The following is a 23,346-nucleotide window of genomic DNA, read 5'->3' on the forward strand; positions in this document are numbered from 1 at the left end:
CTTTGCCTCAGCTTCACAAAAACCCCACTCCAAACAGCTTCACACCCAGCGAGGTAAATGGAGACACAGGTCTTCACAGCTGGTGCCTATATTTCTGGAGATAAGCTGAATATTGAAGGGTAAAGCCCAGGGTTTCCCTGCCCTGCTGGGCTCTGCAGGCAGCACACAGAGTGTCTGCACGGGTGCTGCAGCGAGCACTAACCGGAGAGTTGCAATATGCCATCGCACATATGATGGACTACAAATGCTTCCTGACATCTGAAAGGAGAAAGGACAACTTCTGGCCAGGTCGAAGTGGAGAAGAAAGCGGTTGCTGGGGCAGGAGCTGCCTGGGAGCAGGGAACAAGGACAGTCACCTGAACCCAGCCCCATTTAACACCGCACACCCTGCGGAGGCCGCAGTCACTTTATAAAGGTCAAAATCATGTTATAACGGGACATGAACTCTGATGTCATTTCAGAGTGACTGATCAATATTCCTGGCGTGGGAAAGCAGCCAGTGATGAGGCAGAGTCCCACTGTCACGGCCAGGCTTGGCAGCACTGTGTGGCTTGCATGCGAGTTTATAATACAGAGTTGCTAATGTATGTGTGCTTTAATTGCTATTTAGCAATGAGGTGTCTGGGAGGAGTTGCCCAGGCAGGAGAGATTAGAGAGGGCCAGCAGAAGAGATACTAATCAATGAGAAGATTGACTTTCTCTGGTCAGATGTGTTAGCTAACTCCAGGAAATTATGTTTTCCTCACACCCCTCCTATGAGCCTGCAAGAGCTTGGCCTGATTTCACTGACACCCAGCACTTCAAAGCTGGCCACATCCAATCTCAGGAAGCATACCTGCGTCTGACACAGGCCATAACCCCGTGACCAGCAGCTACCTCTGCTCAGCAGCATTTTTCAGGTGAGCGTGCGTATGCACGAATTAAGTACTTGCACTGAGATGTGCAGTTTTATAATTTACTTAAAAAAATGAACTGGTTGTGCTGTCTCAGATGTGATAGACAGAATTTACTCTTTCCAAGGGGCTGTAGTAGCAATTTATTTGCCATCATATACAGCAGAGGCTGCAGGACGCTCACACATGCTACAGAAACTCTGAGGTCATGCGGAAACTTTTTAAATTAATGAGGGCTCCTGGACATGAGATAACTATGTTTTGCAAAGTAAACATTGCTCCTGGGTAGTTTTCAGCTCATTTAAGTAATTTTCAGCCCATTTTTTAAGACGAGTTTGCTTTGCAGGGAAAAATAATAAAATTTGTACTATGCAAGCTACTTGTCTTTTCTTTATGGGGTGAAAACATGTGAGGGACTTTTTGTCTGTAAAAAATCCTTGCCAGGAAGATTGGCGGTTACCGCGCAGATCTGTGAATTTGGAAACTTGGGATGTATCCCTGAGAAGCTGACTGGCTGCCTACGTGATCTTGAAGAAGGCAATGAGCTGACCTTTGCATTGAGCCAAGCCCGCATGTCTGTATTTTGAGGGAAGAAGGGGTGTTTTCTGTTGAGTTTTATTATTGTGGCTATGTTTCTATGTTTCCAATTTTCCACTGAGAAGCCACACAGTCAGAGCAGCCTGCTTGTCCCTGCCTGTCCTGAAGCCTGATGCACTGGAGGCACCTCATACTGGCTCTCCTCTGTCCCCTCCTCTCTGCGTAACTGCAGGGAGGCAAGGTGCAACACAAGAGGCGTTGCTCAGTCAGGGAGCCTGGGTATAGAGGAGCCTGAGATGTCACTGAGGTGTTTCCTTCCCCCTAACTTGATAGAGGCCTTGCAGAACTTCTGTCTGTCTGAGCCTTAGGGATGTTTGGCAGATGGGTGAGTGCTCCAGACATGTCAGACTATGCATTCCTGCCCAATACATACACCTCTAACAGCTATTGAGATTCTTTGGCTTGTGAATTCCTTGGCCCAGTTCACCTCAGTGATGTCTCCTATGAATTTTGGTACCTAAGGGGCTGACTTTTGTTTGCTTGTTTTCAAGCTTAAATCAATTTAAAACCCCGCAAAAGCGTTCCTGTTACACCAGAATGGATTCTTCCTTCTCCAGAAACCATGTTCTACTCTGCCAATTAAATTTCTTTTGCTGCTGCTCTGGGAGAAAATGATTCAGTGTTCAGCTGCTAGTCCTATCAATAATCCACGAGCTGCTGTACTCAGGCCTATGCTTGATTTTACTTGGGGAAGATTGCGGGCAGTACTGTCTTCTTTCAGTTTTGCATAACAGTTCTAGTAATATAAATAAGTAGTAGGAAAGCTATTGCCATAGTCCTCTTGCATTTTTTTTTTTTTTTTAATAAATGCAGAAGCCATGAAATAGTGATGAAATTTAACTGGTTTCTGACTTTGCTGTGCAGTTGTTTGGTGAGGTATTTTGTTCATGATGAACTGAGGGCTTCTCAACTGTCTAAAAATGAAAATTACATCCATGAACTAACTTTTTTTCTCCTTTCCAAAACAACAGGAAAAAGAAAACTCGATTAGCTAGTGTGTATCTCTCTGTTGGGTGCATGAATACCTATATGTACTAAAGGCTTGCACTGAGCAAAAGCTGGCAGCATAAAAAAATTTTCATTTGGTTCTGAAAATGGTGAGGTTTGTGGTCATTCTTATCTAGATCTGGTTCCTATGACATCTTTATTTCCCACGCTCATGAGTTGCCTCTTATTGATAAGCAGTTTCATTACTTAACATGTGATCTCAGATAGCAAAGAGAGGTTTGATGCACCAACTTTGTCATTATGGTTCTGAATTTTGCTTACTCAGTTCCTTGGCAAACTCCTTCCATCCTGTGTTGACATCTTTTGACATATTAACCCCAGGTTTTCCTGGTCTCTGAAATGCTGTGCTTATTAGCTCCTACCATAACCTGCCAGGATTGCCAAACTCTTCACTAACAACATAGGAATGCCCCCATCCCATTCTATGCCTCAACTATTTTATTTTTTTTTTAAATTTTCCCACCTGCCAAAGTGCCCTGACAACCCAGCACTGATGGTCCTTGTTTCACCACCTTGCACTTCACCCTTCCTGCACTTCACAGTGTCTCCAGCTAAAGTCCTTGAGAATGAAGAGTTTGAACCAAGAAACAGCTGGAAAGCAATCAAAGGGGACATCGGTCTCTGTTACTGCTGGCCAAGGTGGGTAGCACTAAGGAGAAGACTCTGGGAAGAGTGCTCAGATGCTGCTTTGTGGTCAAATACCCTGGAGCTGTTCAGTTGCTGCCTTTGCTCAGCTCTTGCTTGGCCTTTGTCTTCCGTGACAGGAGTTGTTGCAGTTCTGCTGGAAAGTACCTATTATCCTATTCGTAAGTGGAGAACTCAGTCTCCCTTCCAAAGGACCAGATCCACAAACTATTTATTTATCTAAGTCCAACTGATTCTTATCTCAGTTGCCTGAATATCTTTGCATATCTGGACCTAAGTGTTTTGTCTGTGGTCATGAAGGAAGTCTATGGTAGGCAGAGAAGTGAAAACACAAGCCAAGCTAAAGCTGTAACTATTTGTGCCATTCTTCCCCTCATTGGGATTTTCTGGAGGCAGGAGAAGATGTCAATTTGCTGTGAATAACAGGAATATTTTGCCTTTGCCTTTTGATATTTGGCTTTAAAATAAAAACCTGTATCTCTGCTGCAAATGATGCCTATTGATTAGCCTCTCATAAACTGGAGAGCTCATTTCAGCTGGCATTGCTATGGCTGAAAGCCAATACTGCAATTGATCATTTCATTAACTGGAAGAAAATTAAAGGAACTGTAATCTGTGTCTCAGCTCTGCTGTTATCAAGCTGGCAAAGTGCTTATTCCTGCCTAGAGCAACAATCAGTTCCTTGACCCGGCAATTTAGAAACACTGGTCTAGGCATCCCCCCTCACCTACCCACCTGGCTCTCCGCAAAGCAGGAAGCCATGCGACCCAATCCTTCCTTCATCTGCTTGTGGATCCCAGACTCTGGGCTACTGACACCTCTCACAGCTGTCTGGATCAGCTAAACTCACATCTTCTCACCACATCTGTGAAGGCTGTGGTTCTAGCTTAATAGGTGGAAAAACTGAGTCTGGAAGAGAAATGGATCTACTATAAAAGTAATTTTTTGGAGACTGAAATGAGAACATGGGAGTTCTTGAGTTTACTTGAATATCAAAATTTCCTTAAAGAGATTGCAATATTGATTTTTATTTTGCTACTTCAAATAAGAAAGAGACAACAGTGTGTTTGAGAGAGAAATTACTGTTCCTGAAAATATGGTGAACTCTTAAAGCTTTGACTTAAACAAGCAACTTGAGTGGTCTGTGAACACAGAGGGAAAAAAAAAAAAAAAAAGATATAAGAAGCCATTGTTTTAATGATTGTGTTGCCATATCAAGAGAAGAAAGACAGCTGCTTCCAACTTGTCTTTGCATGTCTAAGTAATATATTAATTACCTCATTCCCCCATAAATGCCTACAGTCCTCCAAAAGGCATGTTAAAACAGACGTAGTCATTAAAGCTTGCACTGCATTTTCTAATGTGTTGCGGGACAACAAACAAACAAATAAAACCTCAAGCCCTTTGTGTTTTAGCTAGATCCAAGTTGGGGAAATGTTAAGTAGAAACACTTAAGAAACTGTATCATTGTAAAGAAAGCGTGGTTTGATGTCAAAACACGAAAAAAACAATTTGAAAGTTCTCAAGTTTGGATCAGGTAAGATAGTTTGGTCCGCTTTACATTTTAATTACAAGTGAAGCCCATTCAATTTTCTCTTTTGATTTATTTCTGAATCTTTCTTGCTCCATGTGAGAAACTTGCAGTCCAGGCTGTAAAATAACAAAGGGCTTGCTAGGAGGGACAAAAAGGATCAAAAAAAGGAAAAAGAAACCTCTTTCAGAACATTCCTGTGGATCATAACTAGCTGTAGGAGTCAGAAATCTGCATGAAATTGAAACCACATCTCCTGAGAAACGCATTTTCCCTCTGCTCTGGGTTCTAACTTATGCAAAGACTGTTGCACAGTTCATGCTGCATCTGCTGACTGCTCGTCTGGTTTCCCTTACGTGTGCTCAAAGCATTTCACTTGTGTTTATAGTACCTTCAAAAGGGAATCTGGGCAAAGAAGAAAGTAAAACTAGCCTGGTAGGTATGAGGTGTTATGGGCTGATTGGCATATTGGGAGTGTCTTGCTGGCTCCAGAGATGTAGGTTAAAAACACTTTGTTGGTCACAAGCAAAACCAGCCAGTGGCCTGCTTACCGGTGTGACGACAGACCGCGCTGCGCTGGTCACCATGGCCTCACGAGAAAGTCGTGCTTGGAGCGTGTGAGCACAGACAAGGGGGAGGAAAAGGAAGTGTTTGTGTCTCCATCTTACACAGCAAGACCGATGGCCATGAAAACAGCGCTTGGTATGCTCAAGAGCCCTCAGGGGTGAGCTGAGGAGCACCAAACCTGCTGTTTAGTCACTCCTGCACCCTCCAAACACCAAATGGGGCAAACCTGTGCCCAAATCTTTTTTGCCTGGTTTGGAGAGAGGATTTAAACTCAGCTCCCCCAGGACCCCAAGTGCCTCTCTGTAAACAGCAGATAAGGGTCTAAAGTGAAACGGCTCCCAGAGGAGAGAAGAAATGAAGCTTTGCCCAAGTGGGTCTGAGCTGGACAGGACAGAGATTGAACAAGCATCTCTGACCTCCAAGAGAGCACTGCACTTTGGCTACTCTTTCCAAATCCCATTGCTGTGCCTAGCTGCAGGGCGGAGTTACCAGCTGAGGATCCTGAGTATAGAGAAGTATCTTGAAGGCCAAAAACCGGCCTGGCCCTGGCAAGGCCGTGGGTCCAAGCAGCACTCCCTTTTGCAATGTTTCCATTGTGGTTATCTCAGTTGCTCCCTCCTCAGCTGGTTTCTGAGGCTCCTGCTCAGGTCCTCAGATCTGCCGGTGCACTGTGTGGGGAGCCAGACTCCACGCCCGGCACGCAGTCAGCTCCACCGCTCGGCACTGTGGCAAAGGATTGCAGCACTGAGATCCGAAAGCCGTTCTCTAAGTGATTGCATAGAGTCCAACAGGAAGCCTGGAACCAAGCCTCGGCTCCCTGAGTCTTCGTTCAGGGCTTTGACCACAAACCCATCTTTTCTGTAAGGGCAATTTTAAAATTCCATCCTCCTTTTTTGTCCGCATCAGGAAAACCACCACAGAACTGGCAATATCTGCTCAAGATTGGCCTGGTGTTGGCAAGATGCAGCCGACTGGTGAAACTGTATGGCGTAGTCTGCTGAGCGCCTGCTTGCCTTATGCTTTCATCCGGCAAATTCCTTTCATGGGTAGAAAATCATTCCCCCAAATCTAATTACATGAATTGGACATAGTGCTTTTATTATACTGCAGAATTTGTTACCCACGTTGGTGTACGTTCTGTGCAGAAATCATAGTCAAGATAGTATTTCCAAATGGCTAAATGTGCACTGAGTCAAGCAGGCTTTAAGAGATGGTCATAGTTTAAAAAAATGTGGATTGTGCAAATACAAAAAAGAAAAATAAATAAGATCCTGGCATAAGAAAGAGAGAAGCAGCACTAAGGTTAGAAAAGACCAGAGGAAAGAACAATTGCCAAAGAGAGATTGTGTCTCCCATCACGTACCCTGTTTCAGGCAATATTTCATATTTGAGAAACAGCAGCATTAGGCTTTCACCGCCAATGTTTTGGTTTGAATTCGGTTCAAATTTCAATTTGCCTTTCTATTGTGAAATGAGTTAACTACTAGAGATCTCAGGTTCTTGCATTGTTAAGCACAGTAAGTGATAGTAACGAGCACTGGATCGCTGGCAGCCTGTGTAGCAGAGCCACAGATCTGCACAGTGTTAGAGACCTTGTGGCACTTCTCTTTCAAGTAAACGCTCCCACATGGGTGCCGTGGGTAAGGGAGGTTTTGAGGTCAAATATCAATAGGCTAGTAAGTACCCTTCATTATAGCACTGTGCTTATCTATTGAATCAATGAATATTAATTCCCTAAATGTAAGGGGCTGTGCTATGAAGCAAAAGCCCAGAAAAACCAGTGCTGCAGATGGGCTGTTACAGTGACATCCCATGTGATGTGAGTTGCCAACTCAAGTGAGATAAATGGAGGGAGCCCTCACTTCTCTTTAACATCCTCCACCTGGTAAGTCTATGCTCAGAAATGGTAAGGGTTCTTCAGAGGGAAGATGCCTGAGACAATTAAGCCCCTGATCTTCTTCCCACTGAAGTCAGCAGAAGTTTTTCCAGTCGTTATTGATGGGGATGCGTTTGGGTCCCGACAGTTAATGCATACAGAGCCCATCACAGTGAGATCTGACCCGTCAGCAGGCAGCTCTGAAGCCACAGGCAGGAGCATATCTCACACCTTCACATTGTTCTGCTGTTGAATCCCTGCCACTCTGCTCACCAAGCCGTTTGCTGACTCATCAGCTTGTGCATTTGCCCTAATTAGTCATAAGCAAACAGTATTTTATTCAGGAAGTTCTCTTGATGTAATTTGGAGCATGAACTTAGCACAGCAATAAAGGTCAAGAAAAGTGACTAAGGCATTATATACTGTAATAAGTTTCTGTTATCAGCCACTGGCAAAGCGGGAAAGAAAATGTATATGTAGAATTCTAGTGGAGTGACGCAAAAGTTTAATAAGGGGGAGGATGTGTGTGGGGGAGAGTGTTTGTTTAACATCTCTCTAGAACTGCTATAGTATGAAATGCTTAATTGCAGAACAAGTTTCCACTAACATCCTTCTGAAACACAGTTGTTTTTTGAAGCAGTATTCTTTATTATGAGCTTGGGGTAAGCATGTTTGGCATGAAAGAAATGTGTCTAGTAAGGAGACCACAACACTTACTCACAGCTCCTCAGCCAGTTCATGCTGGGAAGTCTGACATCTTTAAACAATCAACTTGAACAGTATTAGTAATTTGTAGACTGAGATTTTTCTGCAGTGTCTTTTACTCAGGGATTGCTAACACATCTTGAGCTTTTGTGCCTGAATGATTTAAAACAATCAGAACCTAGTGTGAGAATATTCAACGAGGAACCCTTTTGATGTATTGCACAGTATGTGAATTTGGGTAATGGTAATAAAGGTGCACAAGTGGATCCTAAGACAACCATGTTTATGGGCACCAAAATTGTCATTCAAAGGAGTGACAGCTGTAGGATTGAAAATAAGACCTTACTGGGTAGGATAAGCTGGGTCCTGTAGCGTTACAGCTAGGCAGTCCCTGGTCTGGACTGCATCGGTACTACTTGGTCTTTGGAGGGAGTGTGAGCACCGAGATTGCAGTTGAAGTGCCAAAGAGGCTTTCACTTCTGAGTGCGGTGGGCTCACCAGGAACCATTTCATCCTCATACTCAGATTAGAGAAGCTGCAACGTCTGCTCCGCATTGCACTGGCCTCCTCTGAGGCACGAGAAGTACTTCTGGTAGCACCACTTCACTACTGAAACTTCCCCGATGCATTCCCCATGACAGGGGCTCTGATGGGGAAGGTGGCACAGAGCTGGGTATGTCATTTCTGCACCTGCCAGGAGATCCCCCATTTCACCACAGAAATTTGTAGGGGCTGTTATGGTGACTCTGTGACTGCACTAAAATAGTGCACGGCTGCTGTCCACAAGTGAATTTCTTCCTACGTTTAAACTGCCTGCACCTCATTTTGAAAGATGAAGCTGTCCGCGAGCTCTTGTGTGGGGCTTCTTGGTACTTATGCAAGAGTTTGAGTCTTGCTTTGATTATTTCTCTTCTGAAGGCTCCAGTGAGCACAGAACAACAGAAATATCAGTAGTCCACAGCCACAGTGCCGTGGGCCCTGGTGTTGTCACATCTCATAAGCTAAGTAAAGCTGGGCTTTGTCAGTGTTTGGATGAGAAACCTTAAAGGAATAAAAGGAGTCTATAGCACCTGTGCCTCTTCTGTCTATCTGACTGCTGCAGGCAGAAGCAATTCATTTCATACAGAAACTCCTTGTGATTTCTATTAAATGTCATGGTCACTGCTTTTTCTTCAAAAGAAATTAAAACCAAACCCACCACAAAACACCCATGGTTGTATGCAAAACCGACTGCTCATTACCTGGAAGTTCGGACCCCACGGCAGAAGTATTAGGAAGGTGCAGTGCTGAAACGACATCACTTTGCCCTGCGGGTGTTTCTTACAACATCACATGTGCACACAGCAGTGCAAGGATGTTACTTATGGCTGTGAAAGCTGCTTTTTTTGAAGGTATTATTAACTCTGAGCTGCAAACTGAGTAGTCTCGTAAGGTTCAGCTCCATATCACCGAATCACAGAATTGTCTAGTTTGGAAAAGACCTTGAAGATCATCTAGTCCAACTATTAGCCTAACATTGACAGTTCTCAACTACACCATATCCCTCAGCGCTATGTCAACCCGACTCTTAAACCCCTCCAGGGATGGGGACTCCACCACCTCCCTGGGCAGCCCATTCCAACGCCTGACTACCCGTTCTGTAAAGAAATGCTTCATATGATCACTTAAAGTCCTTGCTTGAGGAAGCCTACAAGATGTAAAGGAACCTGTGAGTTCTGTGGAGTCCCTCCACCTGGAACCGCCTTTCTCGTGTCCCCACAGCGCTCAGACACGTATGACTAAGGGGACATACCTAAGGCCACTGTGGAGCCTTTAATTTTAAATGCGTGGGCAATTAATTTTCCTCTCCCTGCGCCCCCATGGCTGTGGCTTGGGTCCCGATCTGAGGGGCCACTCATGAACGTCTGCATGGCCGTGTCAAGGCCGGGCCTGCTGGTAAGGCCTGGGCCAGCACAGGCCCTGTCCCCTGTACAGCCACTCGTGACGAGCATCCAGGGCCAGCCACGGTTGCAGGAGGTGCCGGAGCCCTTGGGTGAGCAGTGCCCACAGCGCTGGGGCTGTCGGGCGAGGCCCGGCTCCGCCACCCCGGGCCGCGCCGTGAGGGGAGCGGGCCCGCGGCCCCCCAGCCCCGCCCGGGCTGCTGCTCTCTGGCGCCCCCCAGCGGCCGCGGGTCGAGCTGGGGCAGCGCGGGGCAACGCGGGCGCGGGGCCGCGCTGGTCCTAGCGCCGCCCGCCAGCCTGCCGGCCCCGGGGCACGGCAAGGCACCGGGACGCTCCCCCTCCGCGCCCCGGCGGAGATCGCGATGCGGCGGGCGGAGACCCCGCGTCCCGAGAGCCTGAGCCGGTGCTTGGCCGGCGGGGATCAGGGCTGCCTGGGTGAGAGGGAAGGCATCGGGGCGCGGTGCCTTCGCGCAGCCCCCGTCCAGCCGCCCGGCGCTGCCTTTGCGTGTTGGGGTGAAGTTGTAAAACTTGCTCGAAACGCGCGTAATTATCCGTGCATTTTCCTCCTGGCCCGCCCGGCGATGCAGCTGTCTATTCACTTTAATTAATATGAGGTTTTGAACTCTTTAACTGAAAATGTCCTGGTTTTAGGACCCCTAAACATTTGGGAAAGGACTCAAGCACTCAAAAAAGTTCCGTGCAAAACCAAAACAAAATGCGCGATATCCCCCTAAACGTGCAGCCGCGCCGGCGGGCTCTCGGGGCCGGCGGTCTCCTTTTTGGCGATTTTTTTAACGATCCGCACCGGCGGTGCTTGGCGTGAAACCAAGCGGCCCTGGCTGCCCGCCGCTCAGCGGGATGCGGGGGGGCGCGGGGCCCGCGGGCCGGGGCCGGTCGCCTGCCGGGGCCGGTGCCGGTGCCGCCGGTCCCGCCCCGCACACAGCGCCACACGTGAGGCGCCGGCCCCCTCCCAGCTGAGCGCTCAGCTGACCCCGCCGGCCGAGGGGCCGGGCCGCGCCGCCGCTCCTCACTGGCGCAGCGCGGGGCCCGGGCCGGCCGCGCCCGCCCCCGCCGCCGCCTCCTCCTCCTCTCCTCGCCCAGCCCAGCCCCGCGCCGCCCACCGCCGCCGCTGCGCCCTTCGCCGCCCGCACCTCCCCGCAGCTCTGCCCTGATGCTCTGAGCCCGCGCGGCCCCAGACCCGGCCCCTTCCCGGCCGCGCCGCCATCTCCCTGCGCCCCGTGGCGGCCATTGGAGCCGCCCGCCTCGCATCCAGGGAGCCGGCGGGAGGAGCAGCCACGCCGCCGCCATGGAGAGCCCCGGCGGCGTCACCGACAAGAAGAGGTACCGCCGGCCGACGCTGCGGCCTCCCGAGCCGCCGGGACGGGGCTCGGCCCGCGCCGGCAGCGCGCTGCCCGCCCCCCGCCCCCCCGGTACTGCCGGCGCCCTCCCCCGGGCACCCCGCCGCCCCCCGCTTTGTTACCGCCGCGTCCTTCCCGTCCTCCGTCCCCCCGCTTCCCTCTCCGCGCTCCCCCAGCCCGCGGAGCGCTTCGCTCTTTCATTCCTCCTCCTCCTCCTCCCCGCCGTCCACGTCGCCATTTTGTCGGCGGGGGGAGCGGGTCGGGGCTCCGCCACCGGGCAGGCGGGGTGTGTGTGTGTGTGCTCCCTGCGGTGCGGCGGGAGCTGTCCCGCCGGCCTGGCCTGCCCTGGCGCGGCGCTCGGCTCCGCGGGTGGGAGTGCGCGGCGTGTTTTCTCCCCGCGCGGCCGCGGGGTGTGTGTGGGCCCCGCTCCGCGCCGTTGCGCCCGGGCGGCCTTGCGCGCCGAAAGCGAGACAGGCGGGTCGGGCGAGGGGCTGGCGGCGGGACCGGGGGGCGTCCGCGGGGGGTGGCGAGGGGGGGCGGCCCGGGGCAACCCGCTGGCCTCGGCCGAGCCGCGGCGGGGCTGGGGGGCTGCCTTCGCCCCTGAAAATGCGCGGGTAGGAGTTAATTGCAGTTTATTCCAGGCGGCCCCTGAACCGTGGTGTTCTGGTTCTGTGTAGAAAAGGGCCGTTTTGGAATCTGGAAATATGAAGGTTAGAAGAACCCCTCCAAAACCCACGGCGGTGGAGGGGGGGGCGGGGAGGATGGCGGCTGGACAATGTGAGTTGAAGAGTATGAATAATTCACCAAGGATTGTTAGCTTAAATTAGGAGGGGGAAATAAACGCCTTAAAAGCCTTTGTTCCATGGTGAAGTTAGGGAGTTTGAGTATTTGAGTGACCAGATTTCTGCTTTGGCGCTTCACCGGCGCGCTTTGTGGAGGGATTAATTGCCGTAATCGCCATCTGCAGAAGACGCCGTTTGTTTATGTTGATATCGATACCTTTTTGGGGGTTTGGGTGATAATATTTTTTTTTTTTTTTTTGAGATGGGCTTTCTCTGCTCTTGTATCAAAGGGTCATCCGAGCAGGTTAAGCGCAGTAAGTGTTAAAGCATGTTGTGTTGGAGAGGAGACTGGCTGGCTTTTAAAATGGATGGTGAGCTTTGTGCTGAGCCGGGCTGGTGAGCAGGGAGCTTCACCTCTAGGACAGCAGCATCTCGGCGGTGATGTGGAGTTGTTACAGCGGTGCAGGGCGTGGGGTGGGGGAGAATCAGCTTTTAGTCTAATGAAATCCCTGCAGTGGGACACCTGGGGCTGGCACCCAGTCCGCAACCTTTGTTTTTTCTACTCGAAGCTAATGGCTATTGAGAAGCCTGGGAGAAAATGTTGCAACAGAAATTATTATTCTGTGCTTTGCTCTGCTGCCCTAATTTAGTGGCAGGTCTAGAAGGAGGGTTTGAAACTTAAGTCGTTATCTGTTTCTGGGTTTTGTGGGTTTTTTTTGCCCTTGAGCATTTGTTATTTTTTTTACTTACCATTCTGTCCCACTTGGGTACTTTTTTTTGCAATTTCCTTATCCTGGATGTAATCTGCTCTCTTCAGAATGTAAGAATCAGTATGCAAAGCTTATGCTTCCTTCCTAAAGGCAGGGCTTAAGAAAGAGAATTTGTTGTTTTCTGTTTCCTGTAGACCAAGTTCAAAGTTGGGAATGTTTCTTATAAAACAGTAAGGAATATTCAGATTACTTCTGTTGTAGGCCTTTAATAGAAAACATAAAGCTGTATCTGGTATGCTCATCCTGAGGGCTGTGAATGTGCAGTTGAGCAAAGATGGCTAAGCAAAAAAGGAAGGATATGAGTTCACCAGAGAATTTATTGAAAATCTCAAGCATTTCTCAAGAACCTGGGTTGGTTTAGAAGGGTTTAGGTTTGACAGTGTCTATGCTCAGCATACCTTTAAGGGAGAAGACCTTCCAGTCCTGTTCTTCAATGATAAAACTTTGGCTGATTGTATATGTAGTTCACCTCAATTTTGGCATGTGTTAAGATCCTTTTATTTCTTGTCTCTCCCCGTGCTTGTGTTTGGATAGTGTTTAGCTCTTGATAGTTAAAGTGAGGCCTGTTTGCTTAATTATGTGCTGTGAGATGCAGACATTACAGAATTTGACCAAGTGTGTGTCTGTCTTACATAGGTAACTGGAAGTGTGGATTCATTTACTGGTTTGTTGAATCCATTCTTTGATGTAGTCCCAGGCTTCTTGTATCCATATGGGGGTCAAGATTCTGTAAGAAACCAAGTATCAGCAACATGATTAGGTATTGAGTTATCTGGGCTTTAGCTATTCTTTAGGAGTTGTATCACTTTCATGCACTCCTGGGTTTTCCCCCATGTGCTACAAGGGGTGAGTTTATCTCAGTGCATGGAGTGAGTAAAACAGCATTATTGGGAGCTTTGCTTGCTTATTGACTTGCGTGTGATTCAAATTTAAGGCTTTTGTTGAGAAGTATGCTGATTTTTTTCTCAATATTCTTTTAATAAACTCTAGTGCATGAGTGGCTGATGCTATGAAAAGTTTTTCCCCAGGTTTGTGGTGTGACACCTCACTATTAGCAGAGTAATTCTTGCACCATTTTAAGTAAGTGAGCCATTTAGGGTTACTCGAAGGTGGCTTGCAGCTGGTAGATACACTTGAGAAAAAGTCTTGGATTGTTTTAAGTCCTTATGTGTAGCATAAAGCATATATCTTTAATGGTATGGGTGATAAATAAAAAAGAGAAGCGGAAGGATTTATAAAAATGATTTCCTGAATGCTCATTCTGAGTCTTAAGATGGTGTAAAACAGTGGAATTTAACATCCTGACTTGAGTGCCCTGCAGAAGAACTTCAGCTTTTCAGTTTCTCAGAGTTGGGACTTGAAACTTAACATCTAGTGTCTAAGGGGATGATTTGAAAGACCAGGGTTTTGCTGCTGGATCTCTGCCGCTGAGGTCCAGCTCCAAAATCTGTTTGAGAAGCCTAGGTCCTGTGTCGCTGTCTCTGAGGGGCAGTGGCTGCTGCTGGCTTTTCTTAAACCTGTGTGAGGTCTTTAGGATTGTACCTGCCATTGCTTTTTGTCTGTTAATTTCTTTCAGTGCTGATGGAACTGAGCCACCATTACTAGAGTCGAAAACGAATACAAAAACCTTTTGTATATACTCTAACTGTACCTCTCTGTGTTGTAAGAAGAGGAGAAATCTTTCAGTAAATATCCTGTAGAGTCTCCCTGCAGGTATGGGGAGGGCAGAGTGGTTTTTGGTTTACAGAATGGTGTTTTTACTGCTTTCTGGATTTTTCTGGATTGTTTGCCTTGCCATAGGGCTTACCTGATGGTAGTGCCTGTATTGTCTGCTCTTTGCCGTTTTCTCAAACACGAAACAGTTCTGAATTCCTTCAATAAAAGTGGTCAGAAATTACTTTCCAGTGACTGCTAAAGATGAAGGCAACAGCATAGTGCTCCCTTCCTCCTTGTTATCGAGGCACTGAAAATCAGGGAAGAATAGCTGTGGAGGATTTGCCTACTGCAGATATTTTCCGTAATTTTGCTCAGTTGGTGCTTTGGTTTTCTTTTATCGGTGAAGGTCTGAATATTTGGAAGTATGTTGATGGAAGCAGCGGGAGAGTTTTCTGTTTTTTGTTTACAGTCATGCTTGCCTTGCCCTTTTAAAACATAGTATCTCCAGTGTGCAGTCTGGGTCTCTTGGTTGGCATGCCTGAAATACCAACAACCTGTCCACACTTAGCAGAGAGGTCTAGTGTAGATGTGGTCAGATGGTCCAGGTTGTCAGGTGGTCTGTAACTGGGTGATGGGATGGTAGGAGATTTTTATCTCAAGTCCTTTCAAGCTTTTTTACAACTCCGCCTTCTGTTAACAGACCACCTGACAACCCCAGAAAGGTCTGTAACAGGGTGATGGGATGGTAAGAAGTTTTTATTTCAAGTACTTTCAAGCTTTTTTTAGCAACTCTGCCTTCCTTTCTGGTGTCTGGGGATGCATGTCCTAGACCATTTCAAGGGGGGTGTGGGGATGTGGACACAAATGTAGCTGCATACTGTTATCGGCAATTTAGTCAACTATTGGTTTAAAGGTGGAGGTGTGAAGTGGATAGTCCATTTTACTCCTTCATTCAATTGCCATCCCCATTTTCTGGTTGGTTTCTGTCTTCTCAGAAATGTCTATGAAGGGTTTATTTAGGTTAGGCTAAGATTATGCTAAAGCATGTCCTTACTTTGTAAGCCTTGAGAAGCTGAGCAGCGTAGTTGCATGCCACCAGAGGAGAGGCCAGAGAAGACTGTCCTGCTATCTTGTGTAAGACTTCAGTCAGCAATGTAACAGCATGCATTTACTTACAGGTGCTTGCTTCCTCCTCCGCACATCGTGGAAGCAGCCATAGACCTTTGTACCTCCCTATCCTTGAACTATAATGTGTGGAGTTTATAAGGCTGTTTCCAGGACTGATTGCTGATGGTGAAGTGAAAAAAAAAGTCAATAGATGTTAATAACATTAGCAGATGTCAGCAGTGTTGCAGTGTAAGCCCAAACTCTTCTGAGGTTCTTATGAGTGTGTGTTCACTTTGGTGTGCTTCTGACCTGAAAGCCTTGAAGACTTTTGCTGAGCCTATGTAACACAATGGCTTGAATTCTTGAGTGTGTTCATATTGATCAACAGTAATATTGCACCGATTTATGTTAGAAGGCTGGATTTCAAGTAGGTTCATGTGAGATTTTTTTGGTATTAAAGGGGACATTGAATGACAGAAACCACTGATTTTTGAGTAGTCCCTTTTTTTTTTTTCTGTAGTGTGGAAGAGAATTTGGCAGTATTATCTCAATTTATTCTTGAAGAGCTTGGTGTTATGATATGCCAACAAAATAATTCTTACATGATTGTAGAGTATGCATTGTTAAGTAAACCCAGGAGGGAAGTACTGCATGGTTCAGTGGTGGTATACGAGAGCATCTAGATTTTCCTGATGATACTGTTCTTTTAAGGAGATGCAAATACCAATCTGATTACAAGATGTGTTCTTTAAAAAACAAACAGCTTCAAACCAAAAACAAATCTTGCAAGAAGGTGCAGTAGCCCGTTTCTAGCAAGCTGATGTCCAAAAGGAAGGAATGTTCCAGGTTACAAGTCATCAGCTCAAATGCTCCTTTTATCTTCACATACACAGTTATATAGGCAGGTGTTTACATGCCTCAAAAAAACCACCTAGGTAATGCATGGAAAGAACTTGGACCTTAATCATCTTTTCATGTTGTAACAGCCCTTTCTCTTTTGAGTCCGAGAAAGTTTGAGCATTCTGAGCCTCTCTTGAGAAACTTCCTTTCTATTAGAGCAGGCAGAAGAGCATGCAAGAGAATCTGAGTTTTCCATTGAGTACTGCTCCAAAATGGGAGACGCTTGGGGGTTTTATGACATTGGGAGCTACAAAAATGGCCCAGGAAGGACGGTGAGCCTTTTTACTTTAACTAAGGACTGAAAGTTCAGGAAAAATACAGGTTTCCAAATTACCATTGGATATAAAGGCTGTTAAGGTTTTCCTCTACTGAGATCTCTATTTAGCTTAGAATAAAAGTCTTTATGAAAATTAAGTTCTGAAATTATTAGAAACATCAACATGAATTCAAGTGAATACATGCCAGCATATGTATTTTTTTAAATACGGTTTATGTAGGTGACGAACACTTCAGGGTTCTTTGATGTGGAGCCATAGCCTCAGTTGAAGCTACGCCTGTTCATACCAGCCTGGGGGTTTGGTCCAAGATCTCAGAGTAAGTACATTGATAAAGAGGAGTTTGATCATAGGCACAATCTGTCATTTCTTTCTGCTGAAGACTGATAATACTGGGACTTGTACAAAATGTAGCCTTTTAAAATGTTGAGGTATTTTAGTACCAAGACATTTGAAATGGCTCTGCTGCACTGAAGAACAGGTGCTTCAAGGTGATCCATTAGTTGTTCCTTAAAGATAGCCAATACATAATAAACTTTGTGTGTTGTAGGAGAGACACTGTGCAGCTTCTGTTTAATCTGGTGTGGTGTGAATGAGTTCTTGTTAAGCATTCTGAGGAAAACTGTTACAACAGATCTTGTAACTCACTACATTAAAATAGAGCCTGAACTTCAAGTGAAGAATTGAGGAAACTGAATCGGCAGCAGTGAACTGTGCTATTATATTTACAACAGTGGAAGGTTTTACCAAGTAGCTTTATTAAATAACCTTTTCAACTCAATTTGTAATAATCCTGGAAGTGCTACCTGAAAAAGATGACCTGTTTTGTTTACCAGAATGAGTCATTTCACTGTCAATCCTAAACCAAAACCAGATTGGTGTTACTTTATGAGAATTCTTGCATTTCAAGAAGGAAAAGAATTTGAGGACAAGGCTCCTGTTTTTGTGAAGTTATTTCATGCTGCTTGCAAGTGAGAAAGTAAATGGACACTAGAAGGAGTTACTAGAGGCTTACCTCCTTACATTTGCGTCCTGCTCGCGTCCATTGGAAGAGATGGAAATGTGCTCCAAGGAACAGAAGACTTGAAGTAATCCACTTCAAATATAAAGGCTGCAGCCTCTACCAGCGAAGCTAAAGAAATGAGAAGCTCTACATGGTTTAGCTGGAGATGGAAGTATTTGGAGCTCAGTCCTTCAGAAGGGACTTTTTCCTTGCACGCTATTGAATCTACTGGATGTTGAGCTGACACTGCTGCAGGCTTTTTGTCCTAGCTATAGTTGTAAGCAATTTTCTTGACTGCTTAGTGGATCTGTTTGTTCTTTATTCATCCAGAAAAATAAAATTTTAAACCTTACTTCTGTTTTTTTAGTTCTTAGAACCTTTGATCACAAAATACCCTGTTAACTGAAAGCAGTTGAGGAATGTGAGGTGAAGGGATGAGAACTTGGATGGAAGCAGTGAGGGAAAATGTCCAGCCTCCAGTCTGGAAAACCCGAGTGTGATGACATAAATTATATATTTTAAAGCCATGATTTAGACTAAAATTAGTTACTTTATCAATAGTCTGCATCTGTCTGAAGATAGACCAGTTTGTAACTAAAACGTTGTTAACTGAGAGCCTGACAGATACCTTGGGGGATATGTTTTACATCCTTTCTGTGAGCTTGGTAGAAGCAAAAGCAGGATGGCTGGAGGGAGGGGAGCACTTAGTGGCTAGTTCTGTCAAGCCCATGTCCAGACCTCTTTCTTGAATAGCTGTGGGTTTTCTGTAATAATAAACACAGTTTAACTACCATGTATCTTTCATCCTGAAGGGCAGAGCACAGCTAATTAAAAGAAAAAAGAATAATGCTGTATTCTAGGAAAAAGCCAAATAACCTAGTTGAAAAATGTTAGGATTTTCTTACAAACAACCACTGTATGCCACGTGGTTATTTTAAAACAGTAAATTACCATGCAAAGGTAAAATATCAGTGGGTTACACTGTGTAGTAAGACACAGCAGAATCACCTCACCACGTCCTGAATTAGAAATACTAATTTTGGAAGCTTTTACCTTCTTACACTTTCTAAGTGGGGAGGGAGGTGGGATTTCAGGTCAGTTCAAGGCCAAACCAGGTGACGGATAATCTTGACAGTGTGGTCCTGTGCTGGCTTCAGGAGTTTCAGGCTCTGCTGCTGGCTCTTATGTGCCATAATTTACCTGTCTGTAAAATGGCTGTTTATATAGGCTTCATGATCTTGATAGTAAGACTTTACTTTGTAAGTTAATGCATAGCTCAGTGGACTCTCTTCTCGCTGCCTCTCCCCACTGTCATTTTGCAAACGGCAGTGGGTTTCAATGTTCACTCAGGCCGTTTGTGCTGCTGCAGCTGATTCAGTCTGAACTGCCTGCTGGCTCTCTTAATTTGTTAGGGTTTTTTCAGTTAGGGTTTTTTTGATGGTAATCAAGTTAATGGTAAATGTATCCTCATGTAAAGAAAATGGTTTAAATTGGTATGTTAGAAGGTAATATACAAAGAAATGTATTTTAATACTTTACATACAGAGGTGTTATCTCTGGATATTACACTAGTTTCTGCAGTTAAATATCTTCTAAATCTTTCTTACTGTATGTAAGGAATTTCTGATTTCTTGAGTTGGATTACTGGGCTCTAGTGTTCATTAATTCATAATGAGCAAGACTTTCTTCTAGAAAAATCACATGCTTGTGATTACACATGAGATTCGGGTGTGGGTTTTTTTGTTCCTCACAAGAACTCTCTACGCAAACTGTAAAATAAGCAGAATTGGTAAATTGACCATAATGGTGAAAGCAAAAGCAAGAAGAGACAAAGCTGTAACCCCGAGTTTGTTGTAAACTGGTAGCTGAGAGATTGCATTAATTCTGTAAAGCAGCTATGGAAGGAAGGAGCACCCCTCCTAACCAATTCGGAAAAAGTAGTTTGTGGAGAACTTGCAAATATTTTGCAGTTCCTGGAAAGTCTGCCTGTTGAACTGAAAATTCAGACTTTGCAGTAAGTGTTTGAGAGCGCAGTCTGAAACACCTTTTCCCCCATCATGGGAAGGAGTGTTTGGATACCAGAAAGGAGTAGTCCCATAAGCCGGCACATGAGATGAAGCTGGTCCTCCAGCCCTTTTCCTCCCCACCCCATTGCCTGGGTTTTCTCATCTTTAAACAGCAAAGACCGGGGCTCCCTTGCAAGGCCAAGTGTAGTGGACCCGGTTGGCCCTACTTGTAACCTATTTTATGGCTTGCCTGCTGAGCAATGAACAATCTGGGCTGCTGGTCAGGCCAGACAAGCATGTTACTGCTGGGCTGGGAGGCAAGAGGGAAATGGGGCGCTTTGGGGCTGCTTGCAACTCGAGGCAATGTTTGTGCAGGTCTGTCTCAGGACTTGATAGTGTTAACGCTACAGCTCTGTTGCTCCTAGTTGATCAACTTCAGATAAAAAGTATTTTTAAGGGCATAAGAGGGCTCATTGGCATGTTCTCCATCTATGCCAGGTGGAAGATGAGGAGCTTTTGGTTTTTGGGTGGGGGTTTTGGGTCAGTTGTTTTGATTTTATTTTTCTCTAGAAGAATACTTGCATCATTAGCTCACCATGTATTTAAATAACTGGATTTGATTCAGCAGTGTTCTCTTATATGAAAAATGGGTTTATAATGTAAAGCTGTCTTTAGGGAAGTTGAGTTACACAGTTTTAGTTTCTCTGTGCTAAGTGCTGGGCTTACCTGGGACATCTTTTCATGGTAGAATAATTTAAGTATTGTGGCTAGCGGCACTGGACAAAATAAAGATCTAACAAACAGTGAAAAAAGATGAATGGCTGCATATTCAGCAGAGTCAAAAGAGCAGAGCTCTGTTGTAACACACTCTTTGGCAGTGTGTGCCTTTTAAATGAGCTTGTATCTGGTCAGTATTTTCTTGGTGTGCTCTAGGTGAGAGTGGTCGGCATGGACGTGCCCAGGGTTGAGCTCTTCGGACGGTCCATGTGAACACAGCTTAAAGTTACACTGGTGTAATGCTACCAGTGTTAGGGTGTTTGTATGGCTGCAAAGTGGGAGTTGCACCTCTGTCCCACGCAGCTGTGCTGGCAGAACTACCTGGTTCAGGCTAGGCATGAATAGACGACCAAGTTTTGTACCAACCACAGGAATGACTTCAACCTGAAAAGCTAAGTACGAGGCCGCTTACTTTCTAAGTTGCAATACCATCATGATGATATATACTGTTAATGTAGTATTGTATTGTAATAGTTGCTGCTTTTTTTTTTTTTTTCTTTGCGTAATGGATTAAAATTGAAGCTGAGTTTATAGTGGATATGTGACTCCCAGGTATTTCCCATACTAGTTTTACAGTCTGAGGAGACCTTGTATCTAACATTGAAGTATTGAGCGTGAATCTTGTACTGGTAAATGATGGGAATTAATGGCAGAAATGAAAACTAGTTAAAGTTCAATAATGAGCTGTTCCTAGATTTGAGACACATTATTCATTTGGATTACATTGTTTCCACATGGTATGCTTCTGTGAAACTGTTACCATGATAAATACAAAGCCACTTGATTGTAGAAAACAATTCTAAAGAGAAAAATGTGAATTGCTATCAGAAGATGCTTATCATTTTTTTAGAATGTTCTCAAAACCTGGATCAAGAAAGATGAGTCTGGATTAATTAATTCATGCACAATAGTTATTTTACATGGGAATTGAAAACACCTATAGGGCAAAGTCTGCCTGATTAGAAATACATTAAGTTAGAATGGGAGAAAGGCTAGAAAATGGATAACAGCAGTAAAACAACATACAGGAAACCCCCTGATTTCTTGAGTTGATGTATTGTGTACACAATGTAAAATTTTTTGTGACACTGGGTGGTGATTTAAAAAGCTAGGAGGAGACAAAGTTGATATGCTGCATTGTGTTAAGGTCTGTCCTTTGACCATTTTTAATCTAGCTGTTTTTAATTGAAACTTACCAGCTACTGATGGTATTTTCCAGAGTTCTTTTTGGTCTTATCTGTCACAGGTAAATAAGCAGGAACAAGTAATCTTTAAATGTGGCCGTTGATTAGTTTTACACTCAAGAAGATGAAAACTGTGGGCTCTTTAGACAATTGGGGAATCACTTGTAGAAATATGCAGTGGTGGGTGGAGGGGTCATTGGGATGGTATGGGGAACTATATTGTCTGAGAGACAATATGGCAGGAGCTGCACGTTCGAGGAGAGGCTGTCTTAACATCTGTAACTGGTGCGTAGGGATTTGCTGCTGGCGTGCTTGGTTCTGAAGGCTGTTGGACCGATTCTTGCTTGCTGTAAACTTTGTTTATATTCACCTTGCTGTATTTTAAAGCCTTTTTGATTTGAGGCTGTGAGTAGGAGCCTGGGTAATATACTTCAGCCAAGCTCTCTGTTCAGCTGCAGTGAATCCTGATTGTGAAATATTTTTTTGCTCTGGGTCTCAAACTTGAATATCTTTTGGAACTCAGACGTTTATTCAGCTATTGCATGTAAACATCTCTTCCATATAAAAAGTGCCTAGTGTTGTGTTTAAAGCTGTCAGTGAAACACTGCTTTCTAACCTACTTTGGATTGCTTTCTGCTTCTGTATTCTGGTGACAGAAACACAAAATAGAAATGAATGTCTGGCACTGAAATTGTGCAGGAAACATCATACCTGAAAATGCATGCAATTTCCTGTGTAGCACCAACATTTCTGATATTTTCATTGCATGTATAATGCACCCTTCAGCTGAGATTTTCTTCTGAGTCTTTAGGTGTTTTTCTTTCATGCAAGACTGATAGCAGAAGGTTGCAATACGGCTCTTAAGTTTGGGGTTTGTTTTAAATGGAGCTCGGGTTCCTGTTTCTACAGAATGGTATTTTTGTTGTGAAGACCATTAGCTTTATGCATGGGCAGTTCTGAAAATCTCTCTTAAATGGTACAATTTATTTAAGCTGATTTTGTGGCAGTTCACATCTCGCTGTCTAAAGTTCTCTTCCTTGAGCTCAGGTTTTTTTTTTCTCTAGGTGAGAGAGAGCTCACTTAGGAAATGTATTTTCTTTACAGGAATTCAACATCCTTTAATTGACTACACAGAAATTTGTGGGCAGCTGCACATGCCGATTGTGTTTTTTCATTTACTTTATGCAACTGTAGGTAACAAAGCTTAGAGCAGTTGCAACAGTAAAGGATTTTATTTTTTTTGGCTTTTTTTTTTTAATTTAGTGGCTTCCCATGTTGAGGCAACTCTGACTTCACTTGGTAATTAAACCTCATTTGTGAAAGACGTTTTCCCTATTAATTTGATCCATTAAAGAAATGCTCTTTGAAGCTGGTAGTTAATCTTCCTATTTAAATTGCTGGGTTTTACTCAGATTGGTTACAGTTTAGCTTTAAGCAGCATCTAAAAATAGCAAACTGTTGTGCTGTACAGTTTAAATATCTATCTATAGTAGTAGCCTTTCTAGAAAGGAAATACCTAGTAAGAGGGAGAGGAGACTCTGCTGCTCGGACAGCACTGGTTGGTACCAGCATTGCACTTTTCCTTGCGTTTTGCCCATTGCAAAGTCAGGCAGCGCTCTAGCACGCAACACTTGATTCTCTTTCTCCAGGATTAATTTTTAACAGAAGCACTATGAGCTCTATTTGAGCAGCGTTTCAGTCAGTACTTAGTAATTCAATAGTTGTGAGAAGTTTTGACTATTCATGTTGATGTCTGCTGTGAAGCA

General features: G+C 45.0%; 1 protein-coding gene across 2 annotated transcripts in view; it reads left to right on the forward strand.

Moving 5' to 3' along the window:
• The first annotated feature begins 10,857 nt into the window (after positions 1-10,857).
• Positions 10,858-23,346, forward strand: part of HIF1A (hypoxia inducible factor 1 subunit alpha) — a 34,448-nt gene continuing 21,959 nt past the window's right edge. Inside the window, exon 1 of one of the 2 annotated variants that reach the window (XM_074869004.1) lies at positions 10,858-11,103. In XM_074869004.1, the coding sequence (XP_074725105.1) occupies positions 11,069-11,103 (35 nt within the window). In that variant the 5' untranslated portion in view covers positions 10,858-11,068. Of the gene's footprint in view, positions 11,104-16,260; positions 16,608-23,346 lie in introns of those variants that run through there. The other variant, XM_074869005.1, reaches the window with a different exon arrangement.

This window comes from Strix uralensis, chromosome 4 (assembly GCF_047716275.1).
Source record: "Strix uralensis isolate ZFMK-TIS-50842 chromosome 4, bStrUra1, whole genome shotgun sequence".
NCBI lineage: Eukaryota > Metazoa > Chordata > Aves > Strigiformes > Strigidae > Strix > Strix uralensis.